The 24,054-nt window shown below is 42.3% G+C and overlaps 1 protein-coding gene across 1 annotated transcript in view; it reads right to left on the minus strand.

Annotated features, from left to right (window-relative positions):
• LOC306914694 (calcium-activated potassium channel subunit alpha-1-like) overlaps positions 1 to 24,054 on the minus strand; it is a 136,010-nt gene that overhangs the window by 56,878 nt on the left and 55,078 nt on the right. Inside the window, 3 exon segments of the mRNA XM_079491861.1 lie at positions 4,872 to 4,983; positions 6,550 to 6,643; positions 17,737 to 17,798. Of these exon segments, the coding sequence (XP_079347987.1) occupies positions 4,872 to 4,983; positions 6,550 to 6,643; positions 17,737 to 17,798 (268 nt within the window).

The following is a 24,054-nucleotide window of genomic DNA, read 5'->3' on the forward strand; positions in this document are numbered from 1 at the left end:
ACACTCTGTAATTAAATAGGCACTTTTTGAGGATGAGGAAAATAGTCTGTACAGTATGTGTGTCTCTGTCAAACTGTATTGGCTGGCAACACAGCTGGAGGAAGGTGCTGGAGCAATTTAATTTTTGTTATTATTATGACATATGACATATGGAATTATGTTATTTTATTATGTTATTTCTTCATTCAGAGCATGCCAACACATTACACAGCAGAAGAGAGAGGTGATGGAGCAATCGGTGTAAATGTATGACAGCTTATTTCAATAAACATGGTTATTGACATGGCGTTGTAGACACTACGTGGAAGTGTAGGTCCTGCCGTAGTAGGAACGGCTGCGGCTGCAAGCATGTTTATCTATCGAGCACTGATCCATGTCCGGTTGCCGGAGCGGACTGCCGTAGCCGTTGTTCCTTAAAGTCCCTAATGATGCAATGAGAATACTCCTTAAACAACCCAGAGAGGGCAGTGCTAGTCACATGTTTGTCACTGCTGGAGTGAGGACTTTTAAAGCACTTTTAAGAAATATCAGGTTCAAGTTCATGCAACCGCTGGATGTATCTGAAAACAGTATAATTGTGGCGCTCTCAAATCCCACTATGAACTGTTCACGCTATGCATCCAGACTAAGGGTGCACTGGTTAAAATCCCTGTATGTTCTGAAAGTTTGAATATGAATATGAATCATGCTCCGTCTATAATATGGACCGACATGTCTCACTGAAAGACTATAGACCCAAATGTCCACAATTTACAATGGGTGCTGGATCCAAAAAATACTAGGCGATATACTGTACACACCAAATAGCTCTTGTTTAGAGGATTATATTTTATGCAGTCACCTCAGAACAGAAAATCCTCTAAAGGCAGCTGGGGTGGGGATGTTTTTGATCTTTTGATCAAGACACAGAACAAGACCAGGAGTGCATTTTCATTTCTGAAGTGACCTACTTTTGGAAAAGTAGAAGTAGAGTAAGAAAATGTTTCTGTTGCTGTGAACACAAAGAGCACCACATCCAGTTGCAAAAAAAGGTGCAAGCAGGGACTTTATTTACAGTAAAGTGTCAGATAGAATATCCACTAAAGCACAAAAATATCAAAACAACAAAGATCACACCTGTGTGAAGTGAGAGGCGCTCTTATCATACATCATCTCATTCCAGCCAATTAGAATTTGCATCCTTGTCTTCAATGTTTGTGTTTACACAAACACTCAAAACTGGCCATTCATTATCAATGGCATTTAATGTTTGCATTTGGACAAAGTTTGTGTTTACACGCACCCTCAAAGCTGGACATATAGGAGGGGCTAGCGGCACCATACACTATGGTAACATAACTCGATCCCACCTGAAATACTGTACTGCCAAATATTGTTGTCCATCAATCCATGAGTAGTTCTGTCTACAAAGCCAGAACATTCACTGTAGAATGTGAGCTTCTGGCTGGGAATTGCCCACACAGGGCCCAAACATTTTGGAAGTCAGCCATAGCCAATCGGAATAGAGTATGAAAAATCTGCCATACATCCAGATCACGAGAGATAATGTTTACCGATCTGAGTTGTGGACAAAATCTGTAGGAGGAATGATGCATGTGTGTACTTCTTCCCACACTTACCGCCCACTATATAAGCATACAGTATGTATGTGTGTATACTGTTCAGTATGTGTGCCATGATGACACACAATGATAACAATAATTATAATAATTATAATAATTATAATTATAATTTTCTTTTAAACATAATATTATGGAACAACACACGTGATAGTGATCTGCACTCCACAATATCTTATAATAATCTTTATTAATTTTGTATTAGAATAAGCAATGTTTCGGTTGTGAGACCTTTGTCAGGCAGAAATTTTATATAAAAATAAAGTGAGTGTGTGAGTATTAAAATAATAAAAAGATGAAATTATGATAGCATATGATTTATTTATATGTAGCCTATGTGGGACTGTATGTGGTTTATGGACAATTTGTCGGGTGGGTGGGTTGCAGGGTAGTATGTATGTATTAATATTGTGTCGAGTCTGGCATAGAGGATTGTATCCTGTGCCAGAACATTTTCATTGCATTTCATTTTTACTATAATATAGGTGAGAAATGCAGCTTAATTGCGCCTGGAAACTACACAGATATCTGTCCGAATGTTCATGTTTTTATATCACTGTGTTAATAACTTAGCATTGTTGCATCAACTGCACCATGTCACCAGCAAGCAAAGGCTCTGGATGCTGCATCCAATAATAAATCATATCAGTACTAATCCAGTCCACAGTGGCCACCAGATGTTTGTATTTGTATTGGTGCAGAGGGCGAACCAAGCCCTCAGTGAGGCTCTCCAGCATTGAAGCGCTGAGCCCTACTGGTCAAAGCTGAGAATGCAGATGGGTTTAACATTGAGCACTTCCACATTTTGCTTCAAAACGCCACTGAGCAACTTCTATTGAAATGAATAGCAAGGGGCGGGGCTGTCACTCCGGTCCTCCCTCTATCCTTTATAACTCTATGAGGGCGAAGCTTGAATAATAGGTTAAAATTGCGGACCACTACATAGAAACTGTGGATAATGTGTGGCGTGTGCATAGCCATAAGCCATGTGAAACTATTCTCGCACGTGCGCAAAGTTGGTTTGACAGCAGACAGCTACACCAGCGCACGATAATTTCCTCGCCTAATTGTGACATCCCCTATGACGTGTTCATTGCGATGAAACATGACGAAACATGCCGGTCGTCTATGATAAGACTTTATAATGTTTTGTTAAAGGATAGTGTAGACTGTAGACAAGGTGTGAATGCAATCACATCAAATAGCGTAGTTGGTGTTCAGTGGGTCATGTCCAGTGGCAAAGCGCACCGTGCACATCTCTCTCCCGTTTAGGTAATAAAGGCAAAGGGTGCAGCACCCGTGACTGCATTCCGCTGTTCTCACTGTGCCTGCTGCCGTCCATGTGCGCGCGTGAACGCGGTTCCCGAATATGTCCTTTATTAGCCTACATTATAAAGTGACATATTTATTTATACACCTCAAAAATAGCCACTCTACAAGCTCACAACTGGTTGTGGACACGACTTGCCACTTGCCAGAGCAATGGTAAAGTGTCTATCATTGGGTGTATGAATCAGAATCATATTTGTAAATTATGTAGACAGAGAGAAGATCGAGTGTTGGGATTTGGAGATTTACGCACATAGCGTGACATGCTGACAGACAATGCAAGAAACATGTTCCACTTCCACTCACAATTTAGGTGGTTTTTAAAATGCGGTACTTATTCCTTCATTTAAAAAAATATGATAGAACTCAGTGAGTACAGTCTCGTGATCGAGAAAGGCGACCACAGGCCAGACCTGGCTTCCAAGATAAGACAGACTGTGTGTGCACACAGCACACAAAGCTGAGCTACACTTTCTAAGCACCTACCCACTGTACCAAGATATCAGAGACGAATACTTGCTACAGATTACAAACGCCCAAGCTATAGAGTTTGAAAACATGACAAATAACTTCACATGTGCTGGGTGAAGTACAACAACGTGTAAACACAGCAGCAAGATGTGTGAGCTGTTGTTGTGTCGAAAAAAATATGAAATAAAAACAAATTGTATGTACTGTAGCTGGCACTGAAAACGTTTCCTATGCCAGTAGGGCCAGTAAAGCCAGAATTAATAATTTGTGAAGGTGTTAGTTTACTTTTACTTAACTGCAAAGTGACACTTGTTTTGGCACTGTAAACATTTCCTGTGTCAGTAAAGCCAGTAAAGCCATTTGGCTAAATTGAATTGCACTGAACGGAATAAATAATTTGTGATAAACTTAATTTTGTACTTGACTGCAAAGTGGAAATGTTATACTGTAGCCGTGTATACATTTATTTATTTTTAGACACTTGTTTAGACACTGTAAACGATTCATGTCAGTAAAGCCATTATTTTTCGCTAAATTGAATTGAACAGAATTAATAATTTGTGAAGGTGGAAGCTTATACATTTTTGACACATGTTTTGTCACTGTAAACGTTCCCTATGCCAGTAAAAGCCAGTGAAGCCATTTGGCTAAATTGAATTGGACTGAAGGGAATTAATAATTTGTGAAGGTGGAACTGCAGGGTGGAGGGTGACTGGAGCTGGGGTTGTGGTGCGTACAATTCATCTCTACAGCAAGAAGACAACAACAAGATCCTGCATCAAACAGCTGCAATCCACAGTACTTCCTCTGCAGGCCTATAGTCTCTTAAGGTGCGTTCAGACTTGGATGGTTAGAGCGGCGTGATTACAGACAAAGTCAATGGAAAGACGAGAAGTTGCGCGAACGGGCGCGGCACAAACGAGACGAACCGAGGCGAATATATATATTCAGGTCTAACGCAGCTTTATAGTGATGAGCTTCACACATTTTGCAGATTGATTTCGATTCGAATGCCAGAGCCACCGTCAAAGCCTATTCACTTTTCATCCATTTGTGTACTTTCAATCATAGACTGACATAGACTGAGTGGTATTATTATAGGTAGGGCTGGAAAGGTGAAAAGGGTGAAGGGCATTTCAATGACCCTGAGCAGTGCCTGGAAACCAACCTACACGTGACAAAACTACTGGGAACGACATTACGATTCAACACACATGTCATTGGACTGATACAGATACAAAGAATGACATACTTTTTTAAGTAACATTTGATTATTTTTAGGTGGAAATTGTCAGATGCACAAGGCTCAGAGAACTGATTTAGATCCGAGTGCAATGTCTTCAAACAGATTGATTTCCTGCAAATATGGACTGAGCTGCTACTCACATAATTTCCACTGGGTGGCACCACAGACAATCAGAATAAAATAAAATAAATACTTCATGTGCTTACCAAGCCAGCTCCTGTTCAGATACACAGACACGAACACAGGAGGAACTGTGAAGAAGTCCACCACCGAGTTGACCTCTAACCAGAACCACAGCTTGTCGTTGGCAGCAATGAACTGTTAAGAGTAAAGAAACAAAGCATCAAAGTAGTAAACTGAGTAGAACAGATTGCTCCGGGCCAGTGTTGAACCGGCACCTCCATCCATGGGTTCCTGGTTCCCACCTTAATGGAATTATTGCGATATTGTTGTTGTTGTTGTTGTTTTTAATCAATTAAACACTTAGACCAGTAGACCAGTGTTTCCCACAATTTTTTTATTTTTTTGTGCCACAGATGATTTGCTTAATTTGAAACATTGGTTTGAAACAATGTTTCAAAGATAGTAGCTAAGTGTACTGTATACACTATACTGTACAGCCTGGGTGTTGGCACCTTTCTAAAGATACAATAAAGACCTTTAACACCTACAGTAATAAACTGAAAAATTCAACATTGGCCAAATTGTCAAATTGTCAGAAATTGTGGAAAATAGCAGATCTGCTATTTTCACAATGGAACAGAGTTAAACCAAATGTAATGCCTCAACTTCTACAATTCCAAGTGCTTGTCAGGGTGGGGGGAGTTGGGTCCCCAGTTCAAATATGATTATTTTGGGGAGGTCACAGCCTGAAAAGGTTGAGACCACTACCCTAGACTGCCAACAGCAACAGAAATATTAAATAGATATGTTCTATTAGTTTTCTTTCTTTCTTCAATCTGGCAATTACATTAATAACTATTTGAGTTGAAAGCATTAAGACCCCTTTTAATCCCCAATGGTTCCTTTCTGAAAAAGGAGGTTAATGTAAAAAGATTCATGGTTCATGTAATTGCAGCTAAAAGTGTGGTGTGTGTGGAATGGATGTCAGAGGCGGTGGTATACTGCAGTGGTTCCCAAACTTTTTTGTGTCAAGGACCCCCAAATTGACACTAATTAGCCCCGCGGACCCACATTTGAAAAGACGTGCCAGGGACCGACATAAGAGAAGATTTTTACGGCTCTAGCAGTGATTCTCAACCAGCTTAATTTCAAGGACCCCCAGTTTGACATGCATTAGTCTACAGACCCCCATTTAATGGCATTTCTATCTCTGGGACCCCAATTTATATTGTAAAATCAATGTTAATTTAACTCTGAGTACAGGTTTTGATGAAGGCCCAGGTAGGGCCGGGCCTTAATTTTCGGGCCTGTTGAGAACTCTAGTTTTCGCCGGCTGTCGGGCACGGCTGCACTAATAACTTCCGTCTGGAGTTTAATTGGACAGGTATCAGTCAAAAGGGAAACATCGAAGAGGAAGGATGGATGGGGAAGGATCAACATATATAATATGGAATGTCAGAACAGGTCAGCTCCACATATGGAGATCTAAGGGTTTGAGGTCAGATGTAGATTTGCTGGCCAATATTGATGACATCAGAGATCTCCATATATGGGCTTAATATTGATGACATCACGTGATGTCACGAGGCATGACCATGCCTGGGGGTGACTGACTTGACTGACTGACAGGAAATGCACAATTTCATACTAAATGCGACCTGCGGTTGCAAATAATTTAAAAAAAAACGATTTTGGGCATACAAGGTTCCTGCCCGACAGCAACTAAATCAGATTTCACTGTAACAGTGGCTGTATACTCACACGAAGGCCGAAGTACAGCAGGAAGAACACGTTGAAGGCCATGTCGATCTGCAACGTGAAGTCTTGGTAGAAGTTCTGACAGGACTCGATATCGCTGTGGGATGGAGAAGAGACATGAGGCCCGTCAATGTGCAACAACTGGTGATCCCAAGAGAAAACAATACTGATCAAAAGAATATGACATGTGATTTCATGAGAACATAAAAAAGATGCATTCTTCTTTTCCTGAAAATGCATTTTTTTAAGAGAGTATAAAGTAAGTGTTCACAATCAGTGCAACATTGTGATTTATTGTTTTTCCCCAAAGTTTTTTCTGTTGAGAAAAAAACCATGCATTCATTGTCACACAAGCAATAATGTCGTTATGCCTGATTAACCCTTAAATAACTGCAAAGAAAAATATTTCTTTGAATTTGCAGAACGTATTTCTGCTTTCTGGGGTACGTGCAATATCATTTTCATGTTTTGCCGATATGATATTGCAATTTGCAGGACTGCGTTCGCCTGTCTCGAGGATGGCATTTTATTATAAGCACAAGGTTGAGTCTGATGGAAATAATGCAAGAGCCATAAGCAGTAGTTTAAGGGTTAAACGCATGCAGGGTGTGTCACGTCTCCTTTCATTGACGTCAAGCAGCCATAGCAAATACTAGCAATGTAGTGAAGTCTCACCCTCAAAAAGCTTGTATCTGGCACTACGAATTCAAATGAAGAGAAATATAAGTAAATGTAAGGACTTCGTAATGAGGCTATTTATTAAAGAAAGAAATAAGTAATAATAAGCACAACCTGGGAATTAAACAAGACACCCTCAATGTAATATGATAATATCATAGGCTTACCGAGGACTAGGACACATAATAGGGACTTTAAGCAACGACTGTTTTCAGGACGGCTCCGCTAGGCGGAAGTACGGCTGCTGTGACGCAATCGCCGTAGCTATCAAAATCGTTAAGCAAACAGCCTTCGGCGACGGCGACATTGGTTCCCATGGTCCCATGGTCTATGCAGCATTTTAAACACCCCGTTGCGCATCAGCTAACTTGCCGATATTGCTTAATTCTTACATGCGCTGGACATGATCAGCAGTGGAAAGAGGAAGGTGCTGCAGCAATCTGTGTTATTCTAAAAAGCGTTTTAATAAACATGGTTAATGGGACATATGGTATTAGTGTTATTTCTTCATTCAGAGCATGCCGACACATTTCACAGCATAAGAGAGGTGATGGAGCAATCGGTGTAAATGTATGAAAGCTATAATTTCAATTAACATGGTTATGACTTATGACATGGCGTTGTAGACACTACGTGTAAGTGTAGGTTCTGCCGTAGTAGAAAGGGCTGCGACGGAGAGCAGGTTTATGTATCGAGCACTGATCCATTTCCGGTTGCCGGAGCCGACTGCCGTAGCCGTCGTTGCTTAAAGTCGCTAATGTACTGTACATCCTGAACTTACCATAACCATTCAGAGAGACAACAGTCAGTAGGCATAATGTGTAACTTTGCCCTTTGTTTACATAATAACAGAACAATAAAAAAAGAAATATATTTTAACCAATCATTCCCCTCTATGCCAGCAGCTAGCAGCAGTCACTGGACTAGTGTGGTGGCGTTTACCATGCAGAAACTAGGGGTGGTACGATATGGGTACCTCACGATATGATATCTGTGAGGCCTGGGCCGTGGCTCAGCGGTCCAGGCACCTTGTCTGGCAGTGTGCCACGGGCTCGACTCTCGATCCCGACGGCCTTTACTGCATGTCACCCCCCATCTCTCTCCCCATTTCCTGTCAGCCTACTGTCTATCCCTCCATAAAAAAACATAAAATAAAGGCGAAAGCCACAAAAAAAGCCACAAAAGGCAACAATCTGGAATTATGTATTTAATCCAAAATCTTACAAGATTTTTTTGTGTCACAAACTGGCCAATAAGTACATGAATCTTGCCTCCTCCAAACAGTAAAACACTGACAGCTACTTTGCAAATTGTCCACCAACTTGTCTGTCCACAACAATGGGTAGCCTACTACTAGTAGTACTAAGAAATCCATATCACGGTATTGGGAGGACAATACAAGATATATATATTTTGCAGGAGGAAGTATCGCGATATATCGCAATATCGATGTATTGGCACACCCCTAGCAGAAACACACTGCCTTCTTGTTGTTGCTGATGTTCATTTTTTCATTGTATGTTTTTGTACAGAAGACGGGGATGTTTTTTTTGGTCCCCATCAGAAACAAACGGTGAAAACACCAAACACCCCTTTTGTTTTGGTAGACGGGGAGGTTTTTCTTTTCTCCGGCTCCCATCAGAAACAACAGTGACAACACCGGTGTTTGTTGTTTGTGTTGAAACAAACACAACAGCAGTGTGTCGTTTGTGTTTGTCACCGGCGTTTTGGTAGATAGACGGGGACATTTTAGGTACCCGTCAAAAACAAACAGTGACAACACCACATTAAAATATAGCGAGGGGACAGTGCACGGCAGGTAAACACACCACTAACCACCACACTACTCCAGTGGCTGATGACTGCTGATAAAGATGGAAATGATCTGGTAAAAAATGCCTTTAATGTATAGACATTAAATCTAACTTAAAATAAATATATAAAGTCATTGACAGAAATATATATCTTTTAAATAACACAAATAATCTACCTTTAACTAATTACTCAGCATCCTTTCTGACGGGGCTGGTCACTGGTGATAGGTTAGATTGAGTTTAGAATGGAGCTTGGCACATCATTATTATTCGTGAATCATGCAGATCGTTATTCCTTGCTTTGCAGGAGGATCACACATTTCTGCAGCATTTCAGCAGTCGAGGCAGAAAAAAGGGAAAGGAGGAAAAAAGGGTGCCGTTTTTCCTCGGTTTGGCGAATGGGTACCCAGATTGGGGGCAAGCACACATGATATAAGTAAGTGGTTCTCAAACTGGGGCTACATGATTTTTTAATTTATTTATTTTGATTGATTGATTGATTGATTGATTGATTGATTGATTGATTGATTGATTTTTTTCCCGGGGTGATGACAGTAATGTGACAATTTAAGGATCTTTTGAAAGTAGCCGATCTACAAGCTCACAATGCGTCGCATAGTGACACATAGTGAGCTTGTAGATCTGCTATTTCCAAGTGGCCGTGCGTAATCTATATAGGACTGGTGTGGTTAATGTATGTTTTGTAATAAAGGGGAAAAGTACAATATTTGGATCCAAGAGTAGAAGTAATTGGAAATTGGAATTACTCAAGTAAAGTAACATAATACTTAAGAATTGTACTTAAGTACAGTACTTAAATAAATGTAGCAATGTACTTCTTTCCACCACTGGAACACATACAGGTAGTAGGCTTCACAAACATAACTCTCTCAGCCCATTATTCGCAGACATTGTTTATTGTATTATTATATTTTTTAACGGTACAGTACAATAGAGCATGACCACTGTTCTAACTGGCACCTCTTTCTATGAATAGTCCAAACATGTTGGATGGTTCTGCCCTCATTCACACTAATAATGAAGCATCAGCCAACCGAGTCGCAGCAGTCATAGCCGGGTGGCTGACAGGGCCAGAGTAATGGCCGCCGCAGCGCGACCGACCAGACCTGCTAGCGCTAAATAATTGAGTTCCAGTGGGCCTGGTCAGGAAGGGACTGAGCCTGTTACTTATGGGGCCCAGGCAGCAGAATCCTGATATCGCTCTCCATCCATCGTGGCTGTATAATCAATGGTGGAAAGAAAGTTTCTTTTTTGTTTTACTTGAGTAAAAGTATCAATACTGCAATATAGAAATACACCGGAATTCAAAATGCACTTGAGTAAAAGTGCAACAGTATTGGCATGCGTACTTTTGCAATGCATGGCAATGCATACAAATCTTTAGAAAATAGCAGATGCACAAGCTCACCATGTGTCACATCGCGGCACATTGTGAGCTTGCAGATCGGCTATTTTCAAATGGCCGAAATGTATATATGTAGGGCTGAAGTGGTTTTGGAATAATAATCTAAATCTAAAAAGTAACTACTAACTAAAGTGTTCAAATAATAGTGGAGTAAAAGTACAATATTTGCCTCTGAGAAGTAGTGGAGAAGAAAAAGTATTGACATTGCAGGAAGTGGTGCAACCACTTCCTTAAGTAGCTTTGTGTGTAGCTTTGTGTGGCTGGCTGGGTGGCTGGCTGAGTGTGTCTGAGCACGGAAATTGCATTTGGTTGATTTTCAAAACCAAGTGTCACTGTTGTGCAGCCTAACACTTCAAACGCCACTTTGAAACTTCCATTGGAATGAATTGCAGGGGGCAGGGCTGTCCGCCCTCTAGATAGATTATAACTCCCAGTTCCCTGACCAACCTGTAGGAGTCGCTAGTACAGCGACAGAGATCTCCGGGACACTTGAACAGGGACACTTGAACACGCCAATTGTTTGTCGTTGGAGGAGCAGAGCACCTGGTCAAGCCAGAGGCACTGCGCCGTGGAAGATCGAAACCCCTAGGGCAGGAACATTACCCCTGCAACACCCAAGCCCCCCCCCCCCCCCCCCCCCCCCCCCTCCACTTTTATGGTGTAGGACGGTAATTCACCCTTTGGGAAGTCACTACTCTACTACTATTTTTGCCAAGTTAGCTCAATTGGTACAGCACTCGTCTTTGAATCTCAAGGCGAGTGCTTTGACCCTGGAAGCCACTCAGTGTAAGAGTAACATGCAGGGCTTCGCATTGGGAGGTAATGTAAGTACTGGGAGCTGACCATACACTGTAGGTGTGGTTGCTCCAGTCAGCAATACATTTCCCAGGGCTCCTTGCTACTTACTATACTGTACTAACACTAGTATAATTATAATATTAATTACTGCATTGCTCGAATAAAACCATTCAAATTTGTAATTGATATACATAAGCATAGAAAAATGGTTCCTTAGAACAGAAGTTCTCATTTACAAAGACACGATGACTGGGACAAAATTCGAACCCCTTCGAGTTTGGAATCTCTTTTTATGGACATACAAAAGCATGGTTCATTCACCAAAGTAATTTCTATCTTATATCAAACTCTGTTAGAAATGGTTCCCAATAATTCTCTTTATATAAAAGCCAAGTGGGAGGCAGAAATACAACAAGAGATTTCACAAGAAGAATGGCTAGACGCCTGCACTGAAGTGCATAAAGTAACAAACTCTAATTCTTGGAGAGAATATCAATGGAAAATTGTAAGCAGATTTTTTAAGACTCCATTATTGACTGGTAGAGCAGGCACTACTCCTACAACTGAGTGCTGGCGGGAATGTGGTGAACAGATCGGTAATCATACGCATATCTTTTGGACGTGTCCTAAATTACAGCAATTCTGGAATAATGTTTTTAATGACATTAACAGAGTGTTTGACACTCAGATACCACAAGATTTCAAGACAGCTATTCTAGGAGTAGTGCCGACTGGGTTTGAAGGTAGGAAAAAGGTGTACCTCCTCCAGATATTGTTAACAGCGGCCAAAAAGACTATCACAATAAATTGGCTAGGAAAACACCCTCCAACCCACGAACAATGGCTAAATAAAGTAAAAGAAATTAGAGACATGGAAGAAATTACTTATTTGGTGAGGCTACAAAATGAGCAATTTGTTAAGAAATGGACGCCCTTCGCACGCATCGAGATTTAACATTACAAAAATTGATGGACCACCCCCCCCTTCCCCCTCTTTCCTTTTCTTTACTTTATTTTTATTCTATTTTATTTCTTTATTTAATTTCTTTCATGTCTGTTGAATTACTCGATCAAGATGTTGTCTTTCATGTTTACATTTCTTTATTATTATTGTTGTTAGTATTATTTATGATTATTATTTTTCAAATGTGTTACTTTCTATGTTGCTGCTGTCTCCTTGGGGAGACAATTTTGTATTGAAGAACTGAATGATGATATATGATGCATATGTATAAAATGTATTGTCTACCCCGGCAATGACAATAAAAACAATACGTTGGGAAAAAAAAGAACAGAAGTTCTCAACCGTTTTGGCTGGTGACCCCCGGAAATGCTTTGGCCATGTCTCGCTAGAACCCCAAAATACAATTAATAATACAACCTTAATAATAGAGAAAATACATCATAAATAAATACTGAAACCAGATATAATCGTTAAGGAACGTTTATGCATACTAGGCCATCATGTGTGACGTGATGTAACTGCAGCTTTACCGAGGGAAAAATCTTTTTCTTGGTCAAGTGACAAGGAAAACATCCTGCTGAGTGCTTAAGTTTGACTGGGCAATACCCTGTTATCGCACTTCTCTAACTGTGTTGACTCGTTTCCTGGTAGAGCCCGACTGACCGCACATTTTTGGGTCCGCTGCCGATCCTGATTTTGGAGAGTCGTACAATTCCGATTACTGATGTTTTGAGTGGTGTTTTGTAAAATAAATAATGATAATGGAGGATTTTCTAATCAGTTTGAAAAACTCGATTAAAGTTTCTATTTGACGTTTCACCTATAAGCATAATAATAATAGCATAAATAATAAACTTAAACTTTTTTATAAGTAAATGCAAAATAAATGCATACACCTTAATCAATTTAAAGCGGAACTATGTAACCTTTTTTATGAATAAAATGTAATTCTGTCCAATCTGTATGGTAGGGTATGTTAATACAATATAACTTGAAATCAAAGGTCATGTCTCACCTAGACACAGGATCATCTGACACGCCTAAAATATGGATGCCAGGTTGAAAGTTTTAAACATAATAATAATGGCCGATATATGACTTCCTGGTATCTCGTATTGAGCTGACCGCCATCACAATACGATGGTTGGGCATGTCATGCAGGCCTCACACAGGTCAGGAGTCAGGACTAATTACAGGAAGGGCTCTATCCGTTACAAGCCCATTGTTACCGACGAGGCACGCAAGAGAGCAACTAACTGGTTCTCTTTGTCTCCACGGATCAGTGCTCATTGGGACAACAGGTAGTGCAAAAACACTCCTTGAATAATAAATAATAGAAGGACCTGCAAAGGTCTGCTATTATAACGAGAAACAGGACAAAGGTCCTCCAGCACAAGGATGACTGAGTTTTTTTTTTCATGTTTTTTTTGTGTGGCCTGTTCTGTTCTTTTTTTCTTTTCTTTTTTAAGAGTTTGAGAAAGTGATATGATGTGTACATTGTCAATAATTCTTAAAAAGAAGAAGAAGAATGGAGGAAATACACTAAACAGCCCTAATTAGCAGTGGTGGAAAAAGTACTCACATTTTACTTAAATAAGTATCAATAACTGCAAGTATCAATACTGCAATGTAGAAATACTCAGTTACAAGTAAAAGTCCGGAATTAAAAGTTTACTTGTGTAAAATTACAAAGGTACTGTAGGCCAAATGTATCAAAATGTACTTAACATACCAAATGTAAAAGTACTCATTATGCAAAATGTCCCATTTCAAGTAATGTACTGTATTAAAAAAAACATTTGAAAATAGACAATCTACAAGCTTATTGTAGATCTGCTTTCAAAAAAGGCCGGAATGCATATAGGGCTGAGGTGGTTAATGTATGTTTTGTAATACATAATCAAAATCTACAAAGTAACTAGTAACTAAAGTTTTCAAAGAATTGTATTGTATACATTGTATATGTAGTGGAGTAGAAAGTATTGGAAATTGGAAATACTCCAGTAAAGTACAAATACCTCAAAATTGCACTTAAGTACAGTACATAAGTAAATGCATTAGTTACTTTCCAACACTGCTAATTAGGTGCCGCCACTGTGTCACCATTCTCCATCTGCCATCAGTGTGTATTTAACAAACAAAGCTGGTGCTCGTGGAGAAGGGAAATGGCCAGAGCGAGATCAAAGGTCATCCTTCATCAGGTGAAAAGGTATTGGACGACACTGCGAGCAGCATGGGAGCCCTGAGTACAGATGGCACTACAGAGAGAGGACGTACGGTAACTCCACCCATGGGCACATAATGAAATGAGACCACATGTCACAACAAGCCAAACAATAAACACTCAGCTATATGTTATCTTATGAAATAACTGACTGAGAAAGGAGAGGCCGCACAGCTCGTAGTCACGATGCCAACAATTTATTTTTCATTTTTCAGAGAAACGGAAAAATAAAGATTTGTTGGCATCGTGACTACGAGCTGTGCAGCCTCTCCTTTCTCAGTCAGTTTTATCTCCTGCGGTCAGCACCTCCCCACTACTGGTGTGCGCTCCTACCTTCCTGTTATCTTATGAAATAACAACATAGTGCCTGGTAGTGCTGCACGATTCTTGCTCAAATGTGGATCTCGATTTTTTTCCTCCACAAGAACTGAGATCACGATTTAAAAAAAAGCTGTGATGTCACGAGGCATGACCATATATGGAGGCGTGATGTCACAAGGCGTGACCATAATATATGTAGGCGTGATGTCACGAGGCGTGACCATATATGGAGGTGTGATGTCATCATGAGCCGTGGACAGCCAACTAGTGCTGCGTGATTCCTGCTCAAATTTTGAAATGAGATCGCATAGGTGTCTGAATCTAGTTCGCGATCTTTTGCAGCACTAGTGCCCTGCAGGGCTCTGGGAACGGACCACAGATCAATTTGAAACTCTCTCTCTCTCTTTGTCCCTGGGCGCTTTGCAGTGTTTTGAGCTTGATAAAAAAAAACTGTTATCCTGGTGTATTGCAGTGGCACGTCCGGTCCAAACATCAACACACAGATAGCAGTGTAACAGCATACTGCAGCTTACGTTTCTACAAGGGTGTTCCACTTCCCCCAGCTTAATGAGTGAGGACGATTGTTCTGGAACCGGAACCTTTGCCTTTCCTGTCGCTTTGAGAGTCTAATCCTTTCTTTTTTCTTTTTTTTTTAATACATTTTTATTTCATTTTTTGGATGAAAGGCACAGGTACAGACATACAAAGAGAATGCACACAAAGCATAATTCAAATTATTTGCCTACTGGGTCTAATCCTTTCTTTACCGAGATTAAGCCATTTTCATCTGTAAAGCCAGTCACTTGTCATCAGAAATTGCCTAGTAAGCCCAGGTTAGAACTTTAGCTGAATGGAGATCCCACGTAACCCATGACAAAGTTTATCAGGACAGCACTTTATGTGCGCGCGTACTTGTCTCTAACGCTAATGAAAAACCGGTAAGAAATGTTCAATGTGAATTTCATTCCACAGTGTCAAAAGTACATGTATTTTGCCAATTGGGAGTTCATTTATTTTTCAGAAATTGTCTGATATTAGAGCATCCTATTAATATAATAATGATGGCATGGAGCGGCAGTGGCTCAGGGGTAGAGTGCCGGATGGGAACGATGAGGTTCCCAGTTCTATCTCGGGCTACCCCAGAGTTGGTGTCGAAGTGTCCTTGAGCAAGACGCTGAACCCCTAATTGCTCCTGATGTGCAGGTTGGTGCCTGGCTTGCATGGTTTGAATGGGTGAATGCACAATCCATGTAAAGTGCTTTGGATAAAAGCGCTATATAAATGCACCATTTACGGCATAATTAGTAACATGACTTTGTCTTTGCAGGAAGACAGTGATCTCATAATAATCTACATTTGGGCCAGAGATGTGATTCAACCTGCATAATTTGAGGTGTATTTTCAGTCTGTATGTATCTGACTCTAGGCCACTGTCTTTCTTTCTTTCTTTCTTTCTTTCCTTTGTGTTTGTTTTCCAGTCACATTTCCTTCGACTCCCCACCCCTGCTATTCCCCACTGATCCACCAGATGGCCTCTGTTTCAGGTAATCCGAGTGCTCTCTCTCAGTCCCTGTAATTATGTTCTGTGTTTCTGGTTACCTGAATCGTCTCCGGACACCTGTGTTTGACCTGTGCCTGTTATTTGGACTTCGGATAAGCTGCCTGCTCCTTATTTTGGATTACTCGTCTGTGTTGGATCGCTTTCCTGGTTTTGACCTCTTCCAAAAACAAATTAAAACGTTCAAACATATAGCAAATCTACAAGTTCACATCATGTCGCGATGTGACACGCCATGAGCTTGTAGATCGGCTAAAATTCCCCCAAGGAACCCTGAGGGTCCCTGTACCACTCTTTGAGAAGTACTGGTCGGCAATGAAAAGGTTTGAGCACCACTGATTATAGTTTTTTTTAGTAAACTCGATCTTAGGATTTAGAAGATTTAATTTTTTTAATCAGCCTCAGGTCGTAAGGAGTTTAGTGTTTACGACTGTGCCGTACCTCCTGTTTTATGAATAAATCCATTGAATTGCACCTGCTCTGCCTCCACCTGCACTTGGGTCCATCCGGCGGCCTTAGGGATCTGGAGGCCAGTTTGAAGACCAAATACGAGTCCCCCATATCACTCCCAACAATTACGCAGCAACAACACCTCTCCTCATCCTGTCGTCCGTCCCTTCACAACCAATGCCAATGCCGCACATTTTACCCAGGTTATTATTAACAGGAAATAGGTGTAACTTCACAGCACGGGAGAGAGCAAGGCAGCGAGTGAGGGAGAGAGACAGGGAGAGAGAGAGAGAGAGAGGGCCTCCGTGCAAGGGTGTGGGAAGGGGGGTGACTTCAGTCAGAGCCGAGGCCCCTTAGAGGGTGGATGCGGTTTCAATTGAAACGGTTGAAACATCACCACACAGATAAGTAAGGTATTCAACGTTATAAGTAGCCTGTCCTAGAGCAATGTCTCCAAACACTGTCAATGTCGATCGATCTATAAGCTTGTATACAGGCTATCTTTAGTGAATGTAACACCCCCCCCGCCCCCCCCGAATATCGATACTAGGTTTCTATTAAACCGAAAACTTGACTAGAAGAAAATTGCACATTATTTGAACATACCGACATCAGACTGGACTTACCGAAATGTTATGGCCACAGTTCAAAATAAAACTGCTCAGGAGGCACTAATTGCAACTCTTTCACTCCATTTCTTATTTGTTATTGTTAATGTTATCATTTTCAAACGGTGGGTTGTCATTCGATCATTCATAGCATCATGCTAGCAAAGGCGTTTTCAAAGCAAAATGCTGTAGTCGGGTAAAGGGGTACTTCAGAAATTAAGGGAAAGGTACAGAGGCTAAAAACACACCTAGAGGGGATGTTAGTAGAAGAAGCTGAAATCTCACAGGTGGATAACTAAGCTTTAACATGGTCAGTGCATAATAGCAAGGTCGATAGAAATATACTTACTCAGAGGAATCTATGAAGTATATTACAAGGGCGCCGATGCTGAGAGCAAATACGAGCACCACCTGAAACAAACAAAACAAACAAACAAACAAACACAAAATGCTCATTAAAGATTTGATTTGAACATACAATACATTTGCAAACATTACATTATTGCAAACTAACCTAAAGGTGCGTTCAGACTTGGATGGTTAGAGCGACGCGATTACATACAAAGTCAATGCAAAGACGAGAAGTTGCGCGAACGGGCGCGACGCGACCTGGCGCGGCACAAACGGGGTGAACCGAGTGAATAAATATATTCAGGTCTGAACGCAGCTTAACCCATTTTGACCTGAGATCAGATTCTAAAAATGTCTTCTACATCCTGACAGTTTTCTGAAAAAGCTATGTTTCTATGTCAGTCGTTCTTCGATTTAAAAAAAATAGCAGACCTACAAGCTGCTATGACCTTGTAGATCTGCTATTTTTCAATAGCTAAAGCATAACATAATGCTAACACCAAAAGGGGTTCCTGCCCCAAAATGGGTTAAGTGTACATCCCCTGAATACAGCAATTTATACAGTATTTAATTTCCTAGAATCAAAGTCTACAGTGCACTGCGTAAAAAAGAAAAAGTATGTTTGTTTGTATCACTGATTGGGCCTTTAAACCATAATGTTCTGTGCACAACTCTGTCATACAGTATGACAAAATGTAAATCTGGCTTAATACAGACTCACAGACAACCTACTTTCCATTGTGGTGTTTAGGCCTATAATAGTAGATAATGTTATCAAACCAACAGAGTGCCAACTTCACAACTCTGGCGACACCTCTGTTGTTTTGATATTACATTTCAAAGCTCTAGTCTACAGGCACTAAGTGAGTCTCAACAATGCCTCTCTCTCTCTCTGGCTAATCCCTAGTGGTTCAAGAAAGGCTTTAAAAGAAAATGTTTTTGAAAACATGTCTCTTCTCTACCTTGTATGCTTGCCATAAGCGTAACAATTTCAACTTTAACTGTGCAAGAGTAAATATGAAATTAGGCTATGTGACATGACAAACTCAATCATACCCATGAGATCAATCTGAAAGATAAACAGAATGGTATCCGACACGCACGCACACGCACACACACACACACACACACACACACACACACACACACACACACACACACACACACACACACACACACACACACACACACACACACACACACACACACACACACACACACACACACCTCAGTTCATTATTTAATTTTTACTAGAAGTGTCGTGGGATCCGTTTTTTAAACTCAAATTAGCAGATCAGTCTCTCAGGTGGCCGCAGTGGTAAAAGTGCCTGCCCACCACCACAGAGGTTGTGGGTTCAAATCCACCGTGGTGCATCCAGCTTTGTCGAACGTCTATGCGAACACAATTGGTCCGCGTTCGAGGGAAGGGAAGCTGGGTGGGGAGAGTGATACGTATTTGTCACCTACGGAAGAGTAGGACAAAGGCCCAGCCTACATCCTCCCGGTGGGGGCTCCTCAAAGGCAGGTGAGTCGGAGATAGCAGTGATGACACTGAGGCCTCATTCACACGTACCAAACACCAATCAAGCAATGTTTGGTCGTTTTTTTGGGCCACCACAATGCTTTTCCAATGGGAGTCACATGGTTTGATCAAACATTTGTGTTTGATCGCTGATTGCTGATTGCTCCCCCCTCATCAAACAAAAATGTTTGGTCAAACCATGTGACTCCCATTGAAAATGAATTGGAGCAGCAATCAAACAGCAATCAGACATCGCACACGGACCGAACATTTGTTGTGTAGGTGTGTACGAAGCCTGATGACACAGAAATGTGTGTGGGGAGGAATCACTTGGGATAACGATAAAATAAAAGGTTCACACATTCGACTGGCTAAAAGAATACACTCAGAACAGGATGCTTGGGAGAGATGCTGTGTTCACACTGGCAGATTCAAAGGGCCAGATACAAAGCTACACATCATATTTGTAGCTTTGTATCTTGGCAGCTGAAGTTGAAACCAGCTCAACTTTTGTGTAGCTTTGTAGATTTTGTTGTAGATTTTGCAGCAGCTACAAACGTCGGATGCATCTTTGTAGCTTCACGTGGCTGGCTTCCATTGAAAATGAAGGGTAGACTGTGTCAGTATCTGCCGGTGTGTGAACGCAGCAAGAGACGGCAAGGTAACAAACACCAGCGATGTCGAACAAACAAAGCAGGAGTGTTCAGGTAACTCCCCCTGACAGATGAAACCCAATCACTGTGGAAGTACAGCACAGCACCGCAGTAAGTGTCAAAGTTAACTGGGATCAACTGTGTGTCAATTGAGAATTGAGGGGGGTTAGCAGGTAACACCTAGAGTGGAGTAGACTCATGTCCCTGTCTCTCAATCACGCACACACCGCGCGCGCGCGCGCACGCACGCGCGCGCACGCACGCACGCGCACGCACACGCACGCACACACGCACACACACACACACACACACACACACACACACACACACACACACACACACACACACACACACACACACACACACACACACACACACACACACACACACACACACACACACACACACACACACACACACACACACACACACACACACACACACACACACACACCCTCCCCCCCCTTCCTGAGAGTTGTCAAGGCGATTCATTGAAGCCTGTAGCGGAGGACTTGGCACGTACAGTACAGTACAGTACAGAACAGTACAGTACAGTACAGTACAGTACAGTACAGTACAGTACCTCAACCTTTTGGGCTGGGGAGCCCCAAAAATACTTTGGCCATGTCTCGCGCCATGTCTCTTGTGCAATATCCTCTTAGATCAACAACATTTATGAAGGTAATGAGTCGCACACAGTGACAAGAGTGGGTTTTCTCTTTTTTATTGTATCTTTACACACACTTGGCACACTAGCCTGAAAGAGGAGCCCTGTGCTTTTCTGGGGATAGAGGGGCGGATCCAACAAGCCCTGGAAACCGACACGCACTTCCTATTAGTGCTGCACGATTCTTGCTCAAATGTGATCTCGATTTTCCTCCACAAGAATTGAGATCACGCATCACGATTCTCACACTATTCAAACATTTTCCATGAGAATTTCCCAAAAAACAAACATAAGAGTAACTAAAATGAATGACAGCCAACTAGTGCTGCACGATTCTTCACAAAATGAGATTGCATATGCAGGTGTCTGAATCTAGATCTCGATCTTATTTAGATTAATTGTGCAGCACTAATTCCTATTGGTTCACCAACCTCTGTCCTGTTTCGGTTCAGTTTCTCATAGCTTAATTTCATTGGCTCAGCAGCAAATTTGGACCGGAAAACATCAAATGAAGACACATGCTGGTGGTCTACATTCTCCCACATGACTCTAGGCCAGGGGTTAGCAGAGACAACCTACACAGCTACCCCCTTTTTGAAACCAGTCCCTTGACCTGAAGTGCTCTCGGGAGGTTCCCTCTTCAGGAAGTGCCCATCCAGCTGAATCAAGTTCCCTTGATTAGAGTGCTGGTATAAAAAACAGTTTGGAAATGCAGAAACAGGAAACAGACACCATTCGTTGCCATGGTTACCATCATGCCATTGTGTTACCTGTTATTTTGTTGCAGTTTGCATTTTGCATATTTGCATATTGCATTGCATCGTGTATATGTTTGTGTAACGTGGATTTCATTAATATGGACATTTAAAAGGAATTACAGCGTGACTGTCAAAAAGGACATTTCATATACATCCATGGTGTTTATATGAATCATTGTGTTAAAAGGTGTTTTGTTTGTGCGGTTTCATTTATAGTTTTTCACGGTGGGGTAAATAAAGAGCCCTTGTGAACATCAGTTGGAGCGTTGTCTATTCTGCATCAGATGAAGATTGTTTAGGAGCAGTTTATTTATCATTTATTTGTGGTGGTACTTACATTTGTAGGTCGCGGTTTCCATGCGGACACAGAGCAGGGCTGCACAAGGCAATCGAGTTTAGATCGACATAGACTCGCCCTTGAGGGCTTTATAAGCCACTTCCACTCAAGACTGCTTGAGTTTCGGGGGACACTTAATATGGCGCAGCCTCGCGTGAACGCACATGCCGAGTGCAAGTGTGTAAGGCGAGTGGCGAGGAGGCGGTTTCAAAAAGGGCCCTAGTGTGTGGAGAATTTAGAATTTGGATAATGACCAGCCTACAATGGGTGAGAAAAGTTAAGAGAGAGCGAGAGAGAGCATCACACATTTAACACAATGCACAACCTGGTTCCTTGTAGCCTGGAACTCACCTATGCTTTTTATGGCAGAGAAACTATGCGACATGAGACTAATTACTTAGAGCGACAGCGAGAGAGAGGAGTGTGTGTGTGTACATGTGTGCGTGTGTGTCAATTTAACAAAGGTGCAGACGATCAGAAATCAGCAGAGAGTGAGCGATGTTTGCGCTACTCTATGCCGAATTGAAGTGGACTGGGACCCAGACTTTTTTTTCTCCCTGGAAATAAAAACGTCTGGGTTTCCGAGGCTAGGTTCCTTGTGACCTTAGCTGGCATTTTGAGCGTTTGGAAAGGACACAATGGCCATCCATAACAAGCAGGCAAAAGGTATCCATAATGAATGAGATGAGCACAACTCATTTCCATGATGTGAAATGTAATTGTCACCCGGCCGCTATTGATAGCGCCATGATGGGAGAACACCTCCATGCATTTTGTATGTGCCCTTCCTCTTTGAAACTTGAAAGCCGGTAAATCTCTTTATGACTCCGACAGGCTCGCGGTTATGGAACAGCAAAGCGACAGCCGCAGTGAGTGGCAAAGAGGATGATGACAACAAATGAAACACAAAGTGACAATACAAATCTATTAGCTTTTCCCCCCCAATGGCCCTCGCTGCCATTGACGCGTTCCACGTGTTTTTAGGTTTTTATTGATTCAGAATGGTCCCGCTCATATCCACCCTCTACTGTAGCAGCGTCCCTGAATGGTCCCGCTCATATCCACCCTCTACTGTAGCAGCGTCCCTGAATGGTCCTGCTCATATCCACCCTCTACTGTAGCAGCGTCCCTGAATGGTCCCGCTCATATCCACCCTCTACTGTAGCAGCGTCCCTGAATGGTCCTGCTCATATCCACCATCTACTGTAGCAGCGTCCCTGAATGGTCCCGCTCATATCCACCATCTACTGTAGCAGCGTCCCTGAATGGTCCCGCTCATATCCACCCTCTACTGTAGCAGCGTCCCTGAATGGTCCTGCTCATATCCACCATCTACTGTAGCAGCGTCCCTGAATGGTCCTGCTCATATCCACCCTCTACTGTAGCAGCGTCCCTGAATGGTCCCGCTCATATCCACCCTCTACTGTAGCAGCGTCCCTGAATGGTCCTGCTCATATCCACCATCTACTGTAGCAGCGTCCCTGAATGGTCCTGCTCATATCCACCCTCTACTGTAGCAGCGTCCCTGAATGGTCCCGCTCATATCCACCCTCTACTGTAGCAGCGTCCCTGAATGGTCCCGCTCATATCCACCCTCTACTGTAGCAGCGTCCCTGAATGGTCCTGCTCATATCCACCCTCTACTGTAGCAGCGTCCCTGAATGGTCCCGCTCATATCCACCATCTAGGCATCTACTGTAGCAGCGTCCCTGAATGGTCCCGCTCATATCCACCATCTACTGTAGCAGCGTCCCTGAATGGTCCCGCTCATATCCACCCTCTACTGTAGCAGCGTCCCTGAATGGTCCCGCTCATATCCACCCTCTACTGTAGCAGCGTCCCTGAATGGTCCTGCTCATATCCACCATCTACTGTAGCAGCGTCCCTGAATGGTCCCGCTCATATCCACCCTCTACTGTAGCAGCGTCCCTGAATGGTCCCGCTCATATCCACCCTCTACTGTAGCAGCGCCCCTGAATGGTCCCGCTCATATCCACCATCTAGGCATCTACTGTAGCAGCGTCCCTGAATGGTCCCGCTCATATCCACCATCTACTGTAGCAGCGTCCCTGAATGGTCCCGCTCATATCCACCATCTACTGTAGCAGCGTCCCTGAATGGTCCCGCTCATATCCACCCTCTACTGTAGCAGCGTCCCTGAATGGTCCTGCTCATATCCACCCTCTACTGTAGCAGCGTCCCTGAATGGTCCCGCTCATATCCACCCTCTACTGTAGCAGCGTCCCTGAATGGTCCCGCTCATATCCACCCTCTACTGTAGCAGCGTCCCTGAATGGTCCCGCTCATATCCACCATCTACTGTAGCAGCGTCCCTGTCGCTAGGTAGCCTAGAACGCTCTGCTACGCTGTGGTCCGGCA

Source organism: Electrona antarctica (assembly GCF_951216825.1).
Source record: "Electrona antarctica genome assembly, chromosome: 22".
Taxonomy (NCBI): domain Eukaryota; kingdom Metazoa; phylum Chordata; class Actinopteri; order Myctophiformes; family Myctophidae; genus Electrona; species Electrona antarctica.